The sequence below is a fragment of the Daucus carota genome, chromosome 8, assembly GCF_001625215.2.
Source record: "Daucus carota subsp. sativus chromosome 8, DH1 v3.0, whole genome shotgun sequence".
NCBI classification, from domain to species: Eukaryota; Viridiplantae; Streptophyta; class Magnoliopsida; order Apiales; family Apiaceae; genus Daucus; species Daucus carota.
In genome coordinates, this window is record NC_030388.2 from 30,223,819 (window position 1) to 30,242,276 (window position 18,458).

General features: G+C 34.2%; 3 protein-coding genes across 4 annotated transcripts; 2 read left to right on the forward strand and 1 right to left on the reverse strand.

Moving 5' to 3' along the window:
• The first annotated feature begins 455 nt into the window (after positions 1–455).
• On the forward strand, positions 456–4,619 carry LOC108197585 (probable sulfate transporter 3.3). The gene is made up of 13 exons (XM_017365239.2): positions 456–881; positions 1,031–1,079; positions 1,169–1,376; positions 1,467–1,638; positions 1,820–1,885; positions 2,587–2,700; positions 2,785–2,901; positions 3,010–3,136; positions 3,234–3,520; positions 3,640–3,830; positions 3,945–4,030; positions 4,158–4,234; positions 4,338–4,619. Exons 1-13 carry the CDS (start codon positions 588–590, stop codon positions 4,479–4,481), a joined length of 1,932 nt encoding a protein of 643 aa, XP_017220728.1. The 5' UTR covers positions 456–587; the 3' UTR covers positions 4,482–4,619.
• Positions 4,620–4,723: 104 nt separating this feature from the next.
• LOC108197586 (uncharacterized) lies at positions 4,724–6,795 on the reverse strand. 2 transcript variants are annotated; one of them, XM_017365240.2, is made up of 5 exons: positions 6,597–6,795; positions 6,349–6,508; positions 6,179–6,260; positions 5,975–6,091; positions 4,724–5,044 (listed from the first exon to the last, which is right to left on the reverse strand). In XM_017365240.2, the coding sequence occupies exons 2-5, from the start codon at positions 6,465–6,467 to the stop codon at positions 4,994–4,996; spliced, it is 369 nt and encodes a 122-aa protein (XP_017220729.1). In that variant the 5' UTR covers positions 6,468–6,508; positions 6,597–6,795; the 3' UTR covers positions 4,724–4,993. The 2 variants fall into 2 exon arrangements, with proteins under 2 accessions (XP_017220729.1, XP_017220730.1); XM_017365241.2 differs by having other exon boundaries at positions 6,644–6,794.
• A 7,568-nt stretch (positions 6,796–14,363) lies between these two features.
• Positions 14,364–17,770, forward strand: LOC108199798 (auxin efflux carrier component 7). Its single transcript, XM_017367776.2, has 6 exons — positions 14,364–15,854; positions 15,943–16,231; positions 16,332–16,417; positions 16,664–16,821; positions 17,011–17,087; positions 17,241–17,770. Exons 1-6 carry the CDS (start codon positions 14,612–14,614, stop codon positions 17,305–17,307), a joined length of 1,920 nt encoding a protein of 639 aa, XP_017223265.1. The 5' UTR covers positions 14,364–14,611; the 3' UTR covers positions 17,308–17,770.
• The last annotated feature ends 688 nt before the right edge of the window (positions 17,771–18,458 follow it).

Genomic DNA, 18,458 nt, shown 5'->3' on the forward strand with positions numbered 1-18,458 from the left:
GCTTTGACAACGAATTTTAGCATTTTCGAAAAAATAATTATATTAGTTCTCTCGCGGGGACAAAAACTTAGCATATATGAATATATGATATGACTATGATGAATACTAGAAAACACATTTTAGAATCTCCAGTATTGATCATTAAAACTAGACTTCACTTAATTCTCCCTTTTTGGTTCTTGGTTGGCCACATGTTATTCTTGTCATTTCTTATTAACCTTTTGAGAACTAAACTATAATTTCCCATCTTTTCATCTAACAATCAACAAATTCTGTCTACCTGGCTCACACAAGTGAATGAGATAAGCCTCTGCCTATAGAATCTTCATTTAACATAAAATAGTAGCCAAGTATTAGTATATTTAACATCTGCTGCGACAGTTCTCCAAATTAGTCGAGGTGCGTGAAAACTGGTCCGAAATAAAAAAAGGAAAACCTTTGTGACTCATAGTAAAGAATAGTAAACTAGACCAACCACACTTGTGTCTATAAATACATGTTCATTGCAAAAGGTACATGCATCCAAAGAAATCTGATATACATTGATCAGAGGACATTCATTTCAATTGTTTCAGCAGCTTCTGAGAATGGAAGAACCAAATGGTAGCATGATGATGAGTGTGGACATAGGCTTGGAGATGCATAAAGTAGAGGCACCACCTTATAGAAGCACTTTGAGGAAGTTGCAGACCAGGCTTAAAGAAACCTTCTTTCCTGATGACCCTCTCAGACAATTCAAGGGACAGTCTGTGAAAAGGAAGTGGATTCTTGGAGCTCAGTATGCTTTCCCCATCCTCAAATGGGGTCCTGAATATAGTCTCCAAGTTTTCAAATCCGATATCGTTGCTGGCCTCACCATTGCCAGCTTAGCCATTCCTCAGGTCCCTAGTCTACAAACAATCCGACACCAACATGCACATATCAAAATTATATATATGTTTCTAGCCCGACTGTTTCGTAATCCTGGTTCTGACACCATGCATATTTGGCTATTTCGTATTATTTACTAAATTTTTTTCTTGAATTTCAGGGGATAAGTTATGCAAAGCTTGCCAATCTACCTCCCATTGTTGGTCTTTGTAAGTACAAAGCTAATATTTTTTAAAAAATTATTTTTCGGATTAATATGACAAGGTGATCCTGTTTATTAATATGAATTTCTTTGCAGATTCGAGCTTTGTGCCTCCTCTGGTATATGCTGTTCTTGGGAGCTCAAGAGACCTTGCAGTAGGCCCGGTTTCGATAGCATCTCTTGTAATGGGATCAATGCTGAGGCAACAAGTGAATCCTGTCACAGATCATGTTCTGTTTCTTCAGTTGGCATTCACATCAACCTTCTTTGCTGGTCTCTTCCAAGCTTCTTTGGGATTTTTAAGGTCAAGTTTTTTCACAAAAACTGTCAAATTTATATACAACATGGCTTCAATATAGTTGTAGTTGCTAAAATTACAAAAAAAATCGCGCAGGCTTGGATTTATAATCGACTTCCTGTCAAAGGCTACACTCATTGGATTCATGGCAGGAGCTGCTATAATAGTTTCTCTCCAGCAGCTCAAAGGCCTTCTGGGGATCACTCATTTCACCAAAAAAATGGGTCTGATTCCAGTAATAACTTCTGTTTTCCGGGAAACCGACGAGGTTAGTGTTACAGTACTACAATTCACTTGACCTTAAAGTCACTGCCTTTAACTCAATATAATTTCAGTCCAAAACAGAATTAGAATTTAACCGTTTTTCTTGTAGTAATTATTGGAGCCAATTATTGAACGATACCATTTATTTTAACTTTTTAACATCAATTTATACTGGAATATTGCAGTGGTCTTGGCAAACAATACTGATGGGATTTTGCTTCCTGGTGTTCCTTCTGATCACCAGACACATTGTATGTTATCTTCTTATCTTTCCCCTCGGATTATTCGTAAATCTATCTACATATATTCGGAGTGAATCTCCATTCTCAGAGAATAAATGCAGCAATTTTATAAAACAAGATTATGATCATCTGTTTTACTACTATTAGTAGTACGTGGAAAGGAGAATATTATCTGCAAGCCGTCCTGTTTCTCTTAAAATTGTATCTGCTCTATAACTGATCAGAAAAACTGAAGGGGCGGGAATCATGAGGGTTATGGGAATGGGTATTCCAAGGGTAGCGTAAAGAATGATTTACCCTCAAAGTGGGATCGAGGTTCCCATTCTATGTCACAAAATTACTAATTCAAACACAAACACATGGGTTTGAGGTTCTGATTCTCGTTAACAGGGCTCATTAACCAATAACCATGAACCAAACGTCCTTCCAAATTAGGTACTGCCTGGAAGAACTATATGCAGACAGAATATTAGTTAGAAATGGAATTTATCTTATAGGCATAAATTCAAGTTAACAAATGTCAGCAGCCAGAACACATTTGTATCAAATTTTATAAGTTTATTGGAATTATGTTCGAATCCATATCATACGACATTATTCTCTTAAAATGAAGTTTTTTTCTACCGAAATATGTTATAAAAGTGTTCTTTCCTAAGAAAATCGAGATATGATTAGATGGATGCTAATGACGACAATTAATTTTAATGCAGAGTATTAAGAAACCAAAGTTATTTTGGGTTTCTGCTGGAGCTCCTCTTTTATCAGTCATCCTCTCCACCCTCTTTGTTTTTCTATTCAAAGCTCAAGATCATGGTGTCAGTGTAGTAAGTTTCTGAGACCCTCTCTGTTTCCGATAATCCAAATTGCTAAAATTTATTCAAATAACGTATAAAATGATTTTATTCTAGATTGGAAAACTGGAAGAAGGATTGAACCCTCCTTCATGGAACATGCTGCAGTTTCACGGAAGCCACCTTGGTTTAGTCGTGAAAACCGGTCTTATTACTGGGATTCTTTCTCTAACCGTGAGTCTTATTCACTATTAGTCACAATGCACATCGCGTTTATAAGTGATTATAAAGCATATGTGACAAGTGCCATGTTTGATTCGGTTGGAATGCTACGTGAAACAGGAAGGTATTGCGGTTGGAAGAACATTTGCAGCTCTGAAAAACTATCAGGTAGATGGTAACAAAGAGATGATTGCAATTGGTCTTATGAATGTGGTTGGCTCCTCAACTTCCTGCTATGTTACGACAGGTATTTTGACAGTTGATTCAATGAAATTCGTACGTTAAGGGATAAATGAATGCGCCTAAGGTTTCTGAGTTCTAATGAAAACTAAAATATATTTCAGGTGCATTCTCTAGATCAGCGGTGAATCACAATGCTGGAGCAAAAACAGCAGCTTCGAACATAGTTATGTCAGTAACAGTTATGGTGACACTCTTGTTCTTGATGCCACTCTTCCGTTACACACCAAATGTTGTGCTGGGGGCGATCATAGTCACTGCAGTTGTCGGTCTCATTGATATTCCAGCCGCATATCAGATCTGGAAAATTGATAAATTTGATTTCATCGTGCTGTTGTGTGCATTTTTAGGCGTTATACTTATCTCTGTCCAGGAAGGGCTAGCTATTGCTGTAAGTTCCGTTATTTTCAATTCCATTCTCTCCTCGTTCCATTCCATCCAAGTGAACATTATCTAAGCAGTTGAGGAATCTTATTAGCGATAGTACTAATGTGTCTTGATGGTTATCAGGTAGGAATATCCATACTGAAGGTACTTCTGCAGATCACCAGACCAAAAATAGTGATGCTAGGAAACATACCTGGTTCAGATATTTTCCGGAACATACACCAGTACAAAGAAGCTGTAAAGATCCCCGGATTTCTTGTTCTCAGCATTGAAGCTCCGATCAACTTCGCCAACATTACCTATCTGAATGACAGGTTAGTATTTAGCTCAGAATATTTCGATACTACTGATGTAAAGAGTTCCGAGTTCTTGACTCAGATTCATATATCATTCAACATTAAAGCTAACATCACTTGTATATATGAAAGGATTTCACGGTGGATAGAGGACTGTGAAGCAGAAGACGAAACTCAAAAATATTCTGCACTGGGATTTGTAATATTAGATTTGTCTGGTAAGTTAGTTATTCTTACCTTACAGCATTTTTGCCCAGGCCTTCAAATTTAATTTCATCTTCTATAAGATTTTCTATGATTTGCGGAACATTTTACAGCATATCGATCTGACAAGTTTATTTGCAGCTGTAAGCGCTATTGATACCAGTGGAACCTCCTTCTTCAAGGATTTGAAGAGGGTACTGGACAAGAAAAGCCTCGAGGCATGTCATAAGTTTTCTTACCCTGTTCTTCAGAAAAAACTCTTTCTGCCTGTAACTTTTATAGCATTTGCTAATACCAATTTCGCCTTTTCGGGTGTTACAGCTTATCCTGGTGAATCCCATAGGCGAGGTGATGGAAAAATTGCAGCGATCCGATGATACACGTGATCTGGTGAAACCAAATTCTCTTTTCTTGACTGTTGGAGAGGCGGTGACAATGCTCATGTCGAGGAAAAACCATGTCTAACGGAATAGCTTTGGAGTCGCATTTTCATTGGTAACTTAACTGTAATAGAAAACAATCAGATATACATGTGCACAGCCATTCTGGTACCAAGTGCTATACATGGATTCTATCAGCATCAAGTTGGTGGTGTTATCTTCACTGGAGCTTTGCATTGTCTTGCACTTGCACATAACAAATGAAGTATTCAAAAAACATACAAAAGTATCAAACAAATTGTTCTAAAGAGATGCAGTCAAGTCAGATTTACTTCAAAAGGTCATGATGAATTATATATTGGTTTAAAGGTTTTGTTTAGTACATAAACATACCTCATCAAGAGGGAAACATTAAATATTACATGGGTACCACAATTTATTAGATACATTACGAGATAAGCTAATTGACTCTCCTAGATTGTAAGGGTTACCAATCTATGAAGGATTGAATCAGAAAAAAGGAACTTTTATTATGCTGCTTACTCCATCAGGCAAGACAAGCATTGCGACCATGGGCTAATCGACATTCCTGAACCTCTAGCCACTTTCTTCCAGTTGTCCATGGGAAACTAAGTGTGCCATGTATTTCTGCAGCATTTAGAGAAAGAAGGCCAGTAAGAGCAGAATCGATTACATTGCATGCAATTAGTTTTATCGATGTGAGTTTTAGAAGAAATGTCAAATTGCCTTTGCAATACATATTTATTGATTCTGTCAAAATCCACATTTAGCAAAGATGTTCAGAAGCATAATGTTAATAATGATCGAGTTACATATTAGCCTAACAGTATAACATGTAGTGTTAAGAAACATATATTAGCCGAACACATAGTAAATACTATTTTCAAAACAAAGGATATGTAATATTAAATTATTAAAGTAGCAAAGAATATTTACTACGAACTTTCACAATAAACATTTTTTACAATTAATAAATAAGTACAAAACTTTACAGGGCTGCTATCCCACTGCAGAACCTGATTTCATGACCTACAGAAAGATTTCTCCCACCCCGGACTTCTACTCCACTCTTGAGAACATAAATCACAGAGAAGATTATAATTATATAAGGAAGCAGAAAAGCAAAAAATATTAATGAAATGAGCAATGAACCTCCTATTCCAATCGATGGTGCTCAAGTAGGAACCAATTTAGTGGCTTTTTGGGACATGTCCATCCAAACAAATTCTTGCAACTTTTGCACCTTTAAATATGAAATTACAAGTCCAACTTCTACCAAAGCTAATGCATTACTTCCACATGTATATTTGATATGAAATGGGAGATGAAATGAGCTGATAAGTTCACAATTTATAAAGAGCATTCTGTCTGTACTTACATTACAAAATTTGCGAACGTTAAGTTATATAATATGCACAGAGTTATTGAGCAATGCATACAAATTGTTCTAACATGGCAAATAAAAGTTTCATAAGCTATGCACACGGAAGATATCAACCGCACTCATTTAGTTTGTCAAAAAACGAAACGAAAATCCAAAAACATCAAAGAACTTACAGCGTGATACTCATACGGAGCTTTTCCTTGACGGTCAAAATGATCAGCCATTACACACCACTCAATTGGTCCCCACTCTTCCACTTCAAAGCAATAGCCAAGAGCTTGTTTATACAACTACAACCAAATTAACAACAAGTATCCACATTATAACCAAATTACATAACCAACATTAACACATTTCAGTTACGAAAACTAACAGACCTTAGCAGCATCAGTCAAAAGTTCAGTTCCAGCTGGATACGACGCGTAGTACTGATCAGCTCTCGAATACCCAGCCCTAGTCCTGCAAAACCCAAATCAAAAATTAATAAAATATTAAAACCCAAATTTTATTTTCAAAAATGCAAACCTATAGTAAAGACCAGACTCACGTATTGTTGGTGTATGCATAGGTTACAAGTGCTGTGAAGCAATAAAACCCGGTATACGATACGATTCTCCTCAGCTTCTGGACTTTCAAGATCTCTCTAAACGCATTATACATTGTCATGCTTAATCAATGATCATGGAAAACAAGGTGCATTTACATTCCTGCAACACAAGGACGAGTATTTCTGTGAGACAATTTACCAAACATGTTATGTGCATAAGGCTTATTGAGAATGGTAAAGAAATGTACGTGTGAAACAGGCTCTTGATTTGTAAGATTGGTGACAGGGAGCTTACAGGATGTGAATCAACGATGCATGATCATATATGTGTTTTGATTTCAAGTGCAATATAGTGGAAAATGGGAGTCAAAATTTGAATTTAACGTCACAAATTGTTATTTTCCGCATATTGTTATTTTCTGCTCCCTTTAGTCCTTATTACAAGGCGCAGCAGTACTTTTATCATCTACTTAAAATTATTTTTTTTTAAATTTTTTTTAATTAAAATATGTGATATATATTTTAATTCAGAAAAAAAAAAATTTAAATCTTAGAACCTTATAATAAGGACCAGAGGGCAGTACTGAAAATCGTTTTGTGTAATAAGATGAAAATTCATTTAAATTTAGAAATAAGTGAGATCTTGGTTTAAGACTAAAAGACAATAGCATGCGTTTTTGTGTATTTATCTTATGTTTAGGTTTTTTAATAAAAAATAATTTCAATAAAATAAATAATCTATTAAATTATTGTTGTTATTGTTATTATTTTTAATAATTCAAAAATCATTTATAATATAATAATATTAAATTATCAAAACAAATAATTTAAATAAAATATTTTATCAGATTAAGGGGTCATTTGGCAAATCTGAATCTAAAGTTGATGAACGATTAATATATCTGAATTGATTAGTTATCTGAATACTGAATGAATAATCTCATTTGATAAAAATATATTTTAGAAATCTGAATCATAATAAATTTTATTTTGATCTTTAAATTTTAATAAAATTATCACTTGACATAATAATGTTAAATATAAAAGAACCATTTTGAACCAATTATAATATAAATTAATCAATAAATATTATATTATATACACATATATATGGGTGGAATAATAAAATCAAAATTAATCAATATATTTAAAATAAAAACAATATTACACGAATATGCTTAGATTTTTGTGTGTTTTTAATTATATTTAGATACTTTATAAAGAAAAATAAAATAAAACAAAAGTAGGTGGATACAGTGAAAGCAGAGGGATACAGTGCAGGGTTATTAGCTGAGCGCTACAGCCAGTCAATTGTATATGACTCGGTCAGCAACTGTATTGATTCATTCGGCCACATCCAGCAAGCCAAAAACCGTAACAAACAAACTTATTAAACTGAATCGTTCAATTCATATCTATTCAGCCCTTTCAGCAGCAAACAAATGGCCCCTAAATCACCGGAGCTCAAGTCATGATTTTAAACTTTGAAGTTTGGAACAAATAGTATCATTGGGCCTAGGCCTGAATTGTTTTTAACGGGTGGATCAAAAGGCTGCCTTGTCAGTGAAACAGATCACACAAGGCAAACCACTCACTATTTTAGTCAAGACTGTTTCTTGAAACTTTTCATGGGCCTAGTCGGGATTTCCAATTGGGAATTTTCTTATTAATTGAGCCTGATATAAATTCAGAGAAGAAATTGTCATGCTTTAATTTCCAGCTTTCCATGGAATACAAAAATACTTAAAAGTAAATAAAACAAAAGACGTGGCAAAAAAAAAAAGATAAGAAAATGCATTAGAATATAAAAATGTTATTACGTATGTATTTAGGTACGTCATTTAAGTATGTAATACAAAGTAATGATAATTTTATTATTTAGAATATACTAAATAATCCCATAAAATTCATTGTTTTATGAAGTTCAAAATATTCCATCATCATCAGCATTTTATACCATCACATTTTAATAAATTCTTAACCATTCTAATTGAATATCATTGAATTTTTAAATATAATTTAAAATCCTAATTGAATACCACCTGATTTTATAGTATAATTTAAATTTTTAATTGAATGTCTTCATACATTTTTTTAAATGTGATTTGAACACACCTGTTTTGACAAATAAATAAAGAATTTTCCAAATTTCAATTGAATACACACCTTTCTAAACCAAATTAGTAATAAGAAGTATCAATCCTTAAATTATTGTCCATGTTAGGCCTGTAAACGGATCGGATTTGGATCGGATCTAGCTAAATCCATATCCTAATCCATTTAAATTTATCGGATTCGGATCGGATCGGATCAGGAGTCGGATATTTTACAAGTCAATCCATATCTGGTCCACTCGGATCATGGATAATCGGATCGGAACCCCGATCCACAAAAAATTATGAAATATATATTTTTACCGTGAACAATGTTTTAACTTCCATTAAAAAAAGTGATATTTTCTAACTATATTAATTCATAAACTTTAGCGTAATAGGTAAAAAAAAACTAATAAAGATAAAAACTTTGTTGGTTGTTCCTATAAAAACTTCAACACAGAATTTATCAAGTAAATAGAAAAATAATAGAAAAATAATAAATAAGTTGCTTATTACTTTTGGTGGAAGCAAATTATGATTTGCTCCTTTATTAATAAGGATTAAAATTGATAAATATGTCTTAAATACAGAACCAGGTGATTGAGGAGGTTTTAAGTGAAAGAGTTAGCTACTGTGTTTATACTCACTCTGCATAAAAAAAGAGTGATTATTAGATTAACCGGATAACAAGAGTGATAGCCATGTCAAGAATTAGGAGCCGACTGATCGATTATAAGAAAATATGATTTAGGGTTTTGTCTTGTATCTTTAGAAATTTTTATTTTGTATGTAATATATTAATAATAATATATTATATTATAATACAATATAATATATAATAGTATATAATATAGTTAAGCATGAATCGGATCGGATCGTTAACAGATCGGATTTGATCATATCTATATCCATTCTTTATCGGATCAGATTATTAGCAGATCGGATTTTTTTAATAAAGATCCATATCCATTTGTTTCACTACGTATCGGATCGGGTCGGATCGGATATCCGATCCATTTACAGGCCTAGTCCATCTACAATAAAAGAGAAAGGGAGTGCGAGATTTTGTTGTGAACTACGTATCTTCAATTTTGTAGGATTTTTATTATTGAACATTCCATCTCAGCTGATTTGAATCACGATCCCTGTCATTGCTAGATCTTGTTAAGAGTTGCGTGAAACATGAAAATCATCTCAGATTTATAACTAGCTGCTTTCCAACGACCTGAATGCAAGTCTACCAAACAAAAGATTTGAGGATGTAGCACGAACCAAGGAGAGATAATTTAATACTTTGTCCGACCCATTTTAGTTGTCACATTTCTATTTTTGTTAGTCAAATTGATTAATTTTTTATCAGAGATTATAAATCATTTTTTCATTATTTTAAAAAATTGAAAATTATATTTTAAAATATATTAAAAGTTATTTCCGATGATATATATTTTTTATTTTTTTAATTAATAAAATATTAATAAATCTCAGTCAAATTTTGATCAATTTAACCGGTACAAAATCAAAAGCGGCAACTAAAATGGGACAGAGGAAGTCCATTCTCATTCCGTCAAGTTTTAAGAACATAGAACAACAATACAGATGCACCAAAGTGCTGAAATCTACGTCATAATGTGAAGTGACGTTTTAATATACATAGAAATTGACTTCGACTAAAATCCCGGAAAAATTGTGACCATAAATCTGTGTTCTAAAAAATCTCGATTTAATCGATTAATCTCTTACAAATGATCGATTGATCCGATTAATTTTTATAATTTTTTCTTAATCGAAATATATATAAAGACTTAACAAATTAAAATATTATATTACTTTAAATATGAATAATTGTAGAATTTATGATATTATAAATATATATTTGTTAATAAATAATTAATATAATAATAATTAAACATTAATAAATATTTTAATATCAAAACACATCCGGTTTTCATTCCAATTGATCTCCGATTTCTCATTAATCCTACATCGGTCATCGATTTCTGATTTTATATAACATTGCTGTGAATTCCGGAATGCAGCTTAACTGAAAATATAATTTTATTGCAATATCGAATTTAAACAAACTTCGGGCTCTCTCTCTGTCTCTTTTTTTTTTCTTTTTTTTTTCGGTCACATGTTGATCCAACAAGACCACGAAACAGATATAAAGATGAGGAAATATCTAAGGTGTGGTTCGTCGTGGAGGATGCTAATGGCCGACAAGCACATCTTTTATTACTCTAACTTGCCTCTACATCCCCATAAGCCTTTTCTTCTTTTCAAAAGATGAAAAATATAGGGCCTTGCAATTTTGCAAATTCTGAGAGCAACTTCGCACCATTCAAGAGTCAAGACCCATCGGCCATGCCTACTCACTTTTAACTTTGTGAACTTTAACATCTCCTCGGAACTCAAAGATATCATGTCGAAAACATCGCGTAGAGCTGTAAAATGTAAGTTTCGGAGTCTATGTGATGCATGACTCGAAGATCTCGTGTCGAAAACATGCATGAGGTGAAATTCGTGACAGCGGAATGTGGACTAATCCTTCCGCCCTTATTCTAGTGATCCACGTGATTGTCACTATTTTTAATTACGGTTTTAATACATTCTACTAAGTTAAATTAATGTAATTCAAGCAGGTCGAGTTCAAACTCGTTAGGTTTAATAACACCCTGCCCGGCCCTAGCTTGTATATGAGCCGAGTTTGAACAAGATTTCATATCCGTTTAATTAAACAGACCGTCTTGACTCGTAAAATTAAACGGACCGTCTTGACTCGTAAACTTAAACGAGTCGAGTTTTTATAAAAGTATAGACTCGATTAAATGTAAAATTAACAAGCTGACTTGACCTACTTGCTAAAATAGTAAAACTAGCTAGTTTGGCTAACTAAACAAACTGACTCGACTTGACTCGTGAGATAAAACGAGTCGAATTTGAATATAGATTTTGACTTGATTAAGTTAAATGAGTCAAGCCGACTCAATTAATCTCGACTACCAATTATGTCCGGTTCAAACCTCGACTCGCTCAACCCGAACTCTAAAAAAATGTATGGACCACATAATCTCGTAATTTATTTTTTGTATATAAAATTTGATCTCGATATTAACAGATCATCTAATTTGGGATGAATGGAAGAATATCGCTTCGTACTTCATTTAGCTTGTCATATTTAATTATAACAAGTATCGAGATAATAAATTTAATTTTTATTTTCTTTGAGGGAAAAAGTTAAAAATATGAATATGGATGATCCAACAATAAGAGGAGAGAGCCACAAGAAATAAGCAGGAATGAAACCAACAAGATAGATACAGAAACAACATGAAGGCATGTGCAGGAGTCAAGTCTCAAATTGATAGAGATGAAACAACATTCCTACTTCCATCTTCTTCATCTTAGCTTTTAGTCATTCAACTTCATCTTCCTATCATTTTATCTTTATTCAATGCTTTTACAATGAGGTAACAGCCAGGCATGGCCCCTGGACTAGCGCGCACACACAATTATACAAATATCAACATCCCCACGAATGGAACATTCACTCTAATTAAACTACGCTCACTTTAAAACCGTTTGTTATAGTTACGAGACACCAAATTCAATGCAAACTTAGTTATGGAACCAGAGAGAAGTTGATTCAAATTTAAAATTCTGATATTTAAGAATTTTGGTTTATTTTGAACATTATATTTCCTGAATGGGTTTGTTTAGTGTGTGCTCATGGACACACATTATACCCTAAATTTGATGGTTTTGGTGGATTTTGATTGGTTGACTTGATGTAAATGCAGGAGGGTCATCCTCATTTATGATTAGGTGATCAATAAAAATGCACCAAACTCATAGGAGTTAGTGCTTATTGTGTGCCCATGGGTACAACATAGAATAATCGTTCCTGAATATGAAGTTTAAGAGGAAGAAATTTATTTCAACTATTCATCTTGCGTGAATAGCTACCACTCTATTCTTTTCTTATTAGTCGCTGACAGGGTTTCCATCAGTTTTCAACGGTTAAAAGTCTCAAATTAGTTAACATTTTTTGGGTTGTTCTTGTTTCTCAACGATACTTTTCACTGAATTTGTTTTCGATGAGTTTTGTTCTGAATCTATTTGAGTTTTGTTTATGTTCTCTTTGTAAAAGTTTGACCGTGTTTTTTTTTCGCCTTTTAGTCTAATTTCAATATCTAGTGCTGAATTTTCAAGATTTTAATTTTATAATAAAATTATGTATGAATTGTAATTATCGCTGATATCTTAAACGGATCGATGAAGCGAGTGCACGTAAATATATCTATTTCTAAACAGTCATATCTACACGAAAACTGAATTAATCAATGATACAATTTATATTATATTTTTTAGATGTCCTGTGATCTTTTACTATTGAATTAATTCCTACTCACTAAAAAAAGGAGAATAATTTTTAGCCTAATTCCAGTAATGTTTTGACTTGAAGAATGCAGCTAGATATATGATATTTATTTAAAAGAAAGTAATCGGTCAGCAATTATTGGAGACAATTGCATGTGCGATTTTGAAATGCCATGTATGAATGTATGTATATCATTTAGATTTGAACCTAACCATATGGTCGTTTTGTGCCTGAATTTTAGTTGTTGCCAGTTGAATGGTCCCTTCTCCGGCATTCTAATGTTCCAGCTTCCGACTTGGTTAGTTATAAGAATTCAGATACTTGTGTCCAATCCCTTTTGTTTTGATTGTTTAGACGTTTCTTCTGTCCAATATATTGATTATTAGGATTGGAAAATCTTGTCGCTCAAATAAATATTGTAGGCATGTGAATTTCGATGTGCAAACATTATTTAGCTACAATTTTGATGAGAGGAAGTTTATATAGTTATGATAAACAAACTAGTTTATCTTTAATCTATAAAGATGATGTATTTCCTTTTTTATACATCAAGTATATTATTCTAATATGACAATGACTGTATGAAATCTTTTTAAAGTCTTTTAATTTTAAGAAATATAATCAATATCACGGGATTGGTTAGGTTTATTAATATACAAAATTATCCCGAATAAATTTATAAACATGAGAGACTATTACATTAGGGTGGATTTTATAACATATTCTTTATTGTATTAATAACTTTTATCCATTTTCAACAAAATTTTAATCAACGTGCATGATAGATGTCACTTATTCTTATCGACTAAGTTAACTCGTAAAGCTTAGAATTCATGTATTTACTAATTTATTTTACTGATTTTTATTATTTTTAACAAGGTAAAGTATGTTCAATTAATATTCAATTTTAAAATATTTAACTATAGTGAATTCTAATTATGCAACCTACAAATACTTACTTTATCAAATGAGTAATATACATTTATAACTCAAAAAAATTTATTCATGCTCAAAGATCCTAAAACTAAGGTCCTATTTGAAAGTTAGAGATTTTGAACAAAATTAGAGGTTTAAGGAGTTTTTGAGGTTTGACCACTAAAATAAGATAATATTAGTGTTTGTTAGTTAGCGGATTGAAATATAAGTTTGGATCCAAAAAGTTAATTTTGAAAAGCTATTTTGAAGAGTTTTTTGGATTAATAGTTTTAGTTTGTGTCAGAAAAAGTTAATCAATCAGCTATTTACTAAACAGTTTTATGAAAAACAACTAATTCAATCCGCTAGTGAAAACATGTAATTCAATCAGCTAGTCAAACCTCTATGGTCAAAATTTACAGCAATCACCGGGGTGAAACAGTGTCTAACTTTCAGGAATGTTTGAAGACCTTTGTTTGGCCAAGTTTGACTTTCTCTAATCTTAAACATCAAGCCATAAGCCACAAGTACATTCTCAATAACTTTCTTTAATCTAGAAGTGGAATCATTCATTCCATCACTACTTTCACCCCTATATAAATTCTTCATTTGCCTACATTCTTTTTATTAGTCTACTCCACTCCAAAAGAATATCACACACACTCTGCCTCACCCTCTTTCATCCAAATGTTCATGCACAGAATCTGAACTGCACAACAACAGTACTTCTTGCAGAGGTCACCAGTATACCTCGCAATCTGATACACGACACGAAAACACGAAAACGTAAAAGTATGCTCATGCAGACTTATATGTTTAAGTACTTATAAATTTTTAGACTTCGGGAGTTTTTTTTTTTTTTTTTTTTGCAACCATGATTTCTTGGTATGATATTTACACGGTCTTGACCGCGGTGTGCCCGCTCTACGTGGCCATGATTCTGGCCTACGGCTCGGTCCGGTGGTGGAAGATTTTCTCACCGGACCAGTGCTCTGGCATTAATCGCTTTGTCGCGATTTTTGCCGTGCCACTTTTGTCCTTCCATTTCATCTCCAACAATAATCCCTATGACATGAACTTCCGGTTCATAGCCGCGGACACGTTGCAAAAAATAATAATGCTCGTGGTCCTCGGCATATGGGCTAAATTGAGCAAAAATGGTAATCTCGAATGGATGATTACGATTTTTTCTCTTTCGACGCTTCCCAACACTCTTGTCATGGGAATTCCTTTGTTGATCGCTATGTACGGGGATTATTCGGGTAGTTTGATGGTTCAAGTTGTGGTTTTACAATGCATCATTTGGTACACTTTGCTCTTGTTTCTGTTCGAATATCGAGGCGCTAAGATGTTAATTATGGAACAGTTTCCTGAAACTGGTGCATCCATTGTGTCGTTTAAGGTTGAATCTGATGTTGTTTCGTTAGATGGTCATGATTTCTTGGAGACTGATGCGGAGATTGGGACTGATGGAAAGCTTCATGTGACTGTCAGGAAGTCGAATGCTTCCCGGAGATGTTTGGGGATCGGGTCGGGTTCGGGGATGACTCCAAGGCCTTCGAATCTCACTGGAGCTGAGATTTATAGCTTGAGTTCGACTCCGAGGGGATCGAATTTTAACCACAATGATTTTTACTCTATGATGGGGTTTCCTGGTGGGAGGCTTTCGAATTTTGGACCAGCTGAAATGTATTCGGTTCAATCTTCTAGAGGTCCTACCCCGAGGCCTTCGAATTTTGAGGAGAGTTGTGCTCCTGCTCTGCCAATAACCTCTCCCAGGTTCGGGTTTTATCCGGCTCAGCCAGCGCCTACTTATCCGACACCTAATCCTGAGATCGCGTCAGGTGGTACTAATAAATTTGCGAAGCCTCAGACAATGCCTCAGGCGCAGACAAATGTGGTGCAGCAAAATGTGGCTCAGAATAAGGGGGGCAATGATGGTAAGGAGTTGCATATGTTTGTGTGGAGCTCAAGCGCGTCGCCTGTTTCTGAAGGAGGTGCTCTCCATGTGTTTGGAGGCACTGATGGCGCTGCTGAACAATCCGGAAGATCGGATAAGGATGTGAAGGAAATTAAGGTTGTGACTGCTGATCACCCACAAAATGGGGAGACCAAAGGTACAACATTTGTACTAATGTGTTCAGATTTTTTTTTAAAGAATTTTTTTTATATTTTCTAATTTGTTTTCTTGATTATGATGTTAAGCTGCTCGAGGAAGTGAGGAGTTTGTGAGTGATAATTTGAGCTTTACTGGTGGCGGTAGAGATGAGGCCGAGGACAGAGAGAAAGAGGCACACATGGGAGTGTCGAAATTGGGGTCAAGTTCTAGTTCTGTACACCAGCCTGCAGATCATGATATCGGCACTGGGAAATTAATGCCTCCGACGAGTGTGATGACTCGTTTGATACTGATTATGGTGTGGCGGAAGCTTATAAGGAACCCGAACACTTACTCTAGCCTCATTGGTCTAATTTGGGCTCTGGTCTCTTACCGGTAAGAAAGTTACAAATCATTCATGTTAGTTTGATAATGTTACTGAATTACATTATAATTCTTAGAACATGCGTAATGTTCCTTTCGGATTTAATTCTAGGTGGGATGTCGCGATGCCAAAAATAGTGGATAAGTCCATTCATATACTGTCTGATGCTGGACTGGGGATGGCTATGTTTAGCTTAGGTGAGTAATTGGTAATTAAGAAGTGATTATGGTAGATGTTTTCTTCGTTAAACTTTATTCGATACATCAACAGCTGTAAAATGAAAATCTTGATCCGACATGAGGGGCCGAGGTCCAAGCAGTTGTGATAAGTGGGCATCACATTGTTGGATGCATGATTCATTCTTAGCCGAAAGCATAAAGCTCGTATTCACATTTACAACTGTATGTGTCTCCTGATTTTTGTCTTGTGATCTCTCTGAACAGGGTTGTTTATGGCCCTGCAACCCAAGTTAATCGCCTGTGGCAACAAAATGGCCACCTATGCAATGGCGGTCAGGTTTCTGACAGGTCCGGCTGTGATGGCCGTGGCCTCTGTGGCTGTTGGCCTTCGCGGTACCCTACTCCATGTCGCGATTGTGCAGGTAATGAAATAAGTTAAAGTTGTCAATTAAATAGAAAATTTAGGAATCTGGCTTTTCATAATGTGGAACAGAGTGATGGGGCTCATGTGTTACACTTTAGAAAAACAAGGTAGCGAACACAAATAGTGTAAAGTTAGGTGACATGTTTCATGTTTATGTATTCTGATGAAATGTCTTTAAATTTGCCAGGCTGCACTTCCACAAGGGATTGTTCCATTCGTGTTTGCGAAAGAATACAATGTTTATCCAGCAATACTTAGCACTGCGTAAGATTTCCTAATTCGCCAACTATTTATTAATAAATTAAGCTCCCCTCGTGTTATAATACAACTCACCTGAAATTTTAGGGTCTGAGAAAAATAAGACATGACCTGTACTGCTGTATATTTATTTCATTTTTGTTTTTTTGAATGTTACAGGGTTATCTTTGGAATGTTAATAGCCTTACCTATCACTCTCGTTTACTACATTCTTCTTGGTTTGTGATGACATTACTGAATTTCCAAGCGTGAACGCGAAAAATGAAGAAAAAAAGGTGAATTCAGAACAAATGCTCAGAAGGGGCATTGATCATGGCTGCCTCAGGATTATATATTTGGAGATTTTCTTGTAGGGGAAGTGATTTTACGATGAAACCGAGGCTTGAACATGGTATCGGACTTAATCTGACTCCTGATGAGTATGGTATAGTGACGAGAAATATGAAGTAGATGCCGGAACTTGGAGAAAAATGGGAGAAGCTAGTTAAGTTGCACAAGGGAGCAGATGAACAAGGACATGGAGTGATGATAGTTCATGCATTCTCTTTGTAAATTCTACTCTTGTAGAGCTGAAATTGGTTTTTCTCCTGTAGGAGTAGGATAATGTGACAAGATTAAGGATTTTCATCCTGGTTTTATTGTTCAGTTATACATATAAGTTCAATGTTTTCACTGTTTTTCCTGGTGAATTGGTGGTTGTAGGAAAAAAAAGAAGCTGCATTAGCCATTTAACAACTTGAATTAGACTAAAAAATAGCCAAACAAAATTTTAGCTGTGTTCTCGTTGAGAGATTTCAGCTCAATGGTTATAAATTGCCAAATTGGAGTGATCAAATCATTCTGTTACAAATCGTGCATTTTTACGTACACATTAAAAATTGAATTTAACATAAATCGGATCTTAGTAGTCGTGAACTCGATATTCATCATTAAATTAAAATCTCATCGGTGTGACGTTATCAAGTGTTTTATTTATAATAATGTTGAAGAAATCGATCACAAAATATATCATATACAAGATCAATCTCATTACTCAATACTCATCGTTAGATAGGAACTCGTCCATATCACGTTATATTAGTTACATGAGCGTCCTATGATATTATAGGAGCATCCAACAATATAATTATTTTAATGGTCTTTTAAAAATAAAATAATGTACTATTTATCCATTTTCGAGCATACGACCTGGTATACGCATAGTGCCTGTTTGATTAGCAGGAGCAGTTTAAATTTTTCTGGACTCGTTTGTTTAAATAAATAGAAATATTTTTAAAAAATTGAAATACTAACTTTTCTCACATAGTCTCTACTTATTTTCAACACTTTATTAACTTATTTACTGCTCACTTCTACTCCACTTCTCAATTTTAGTGG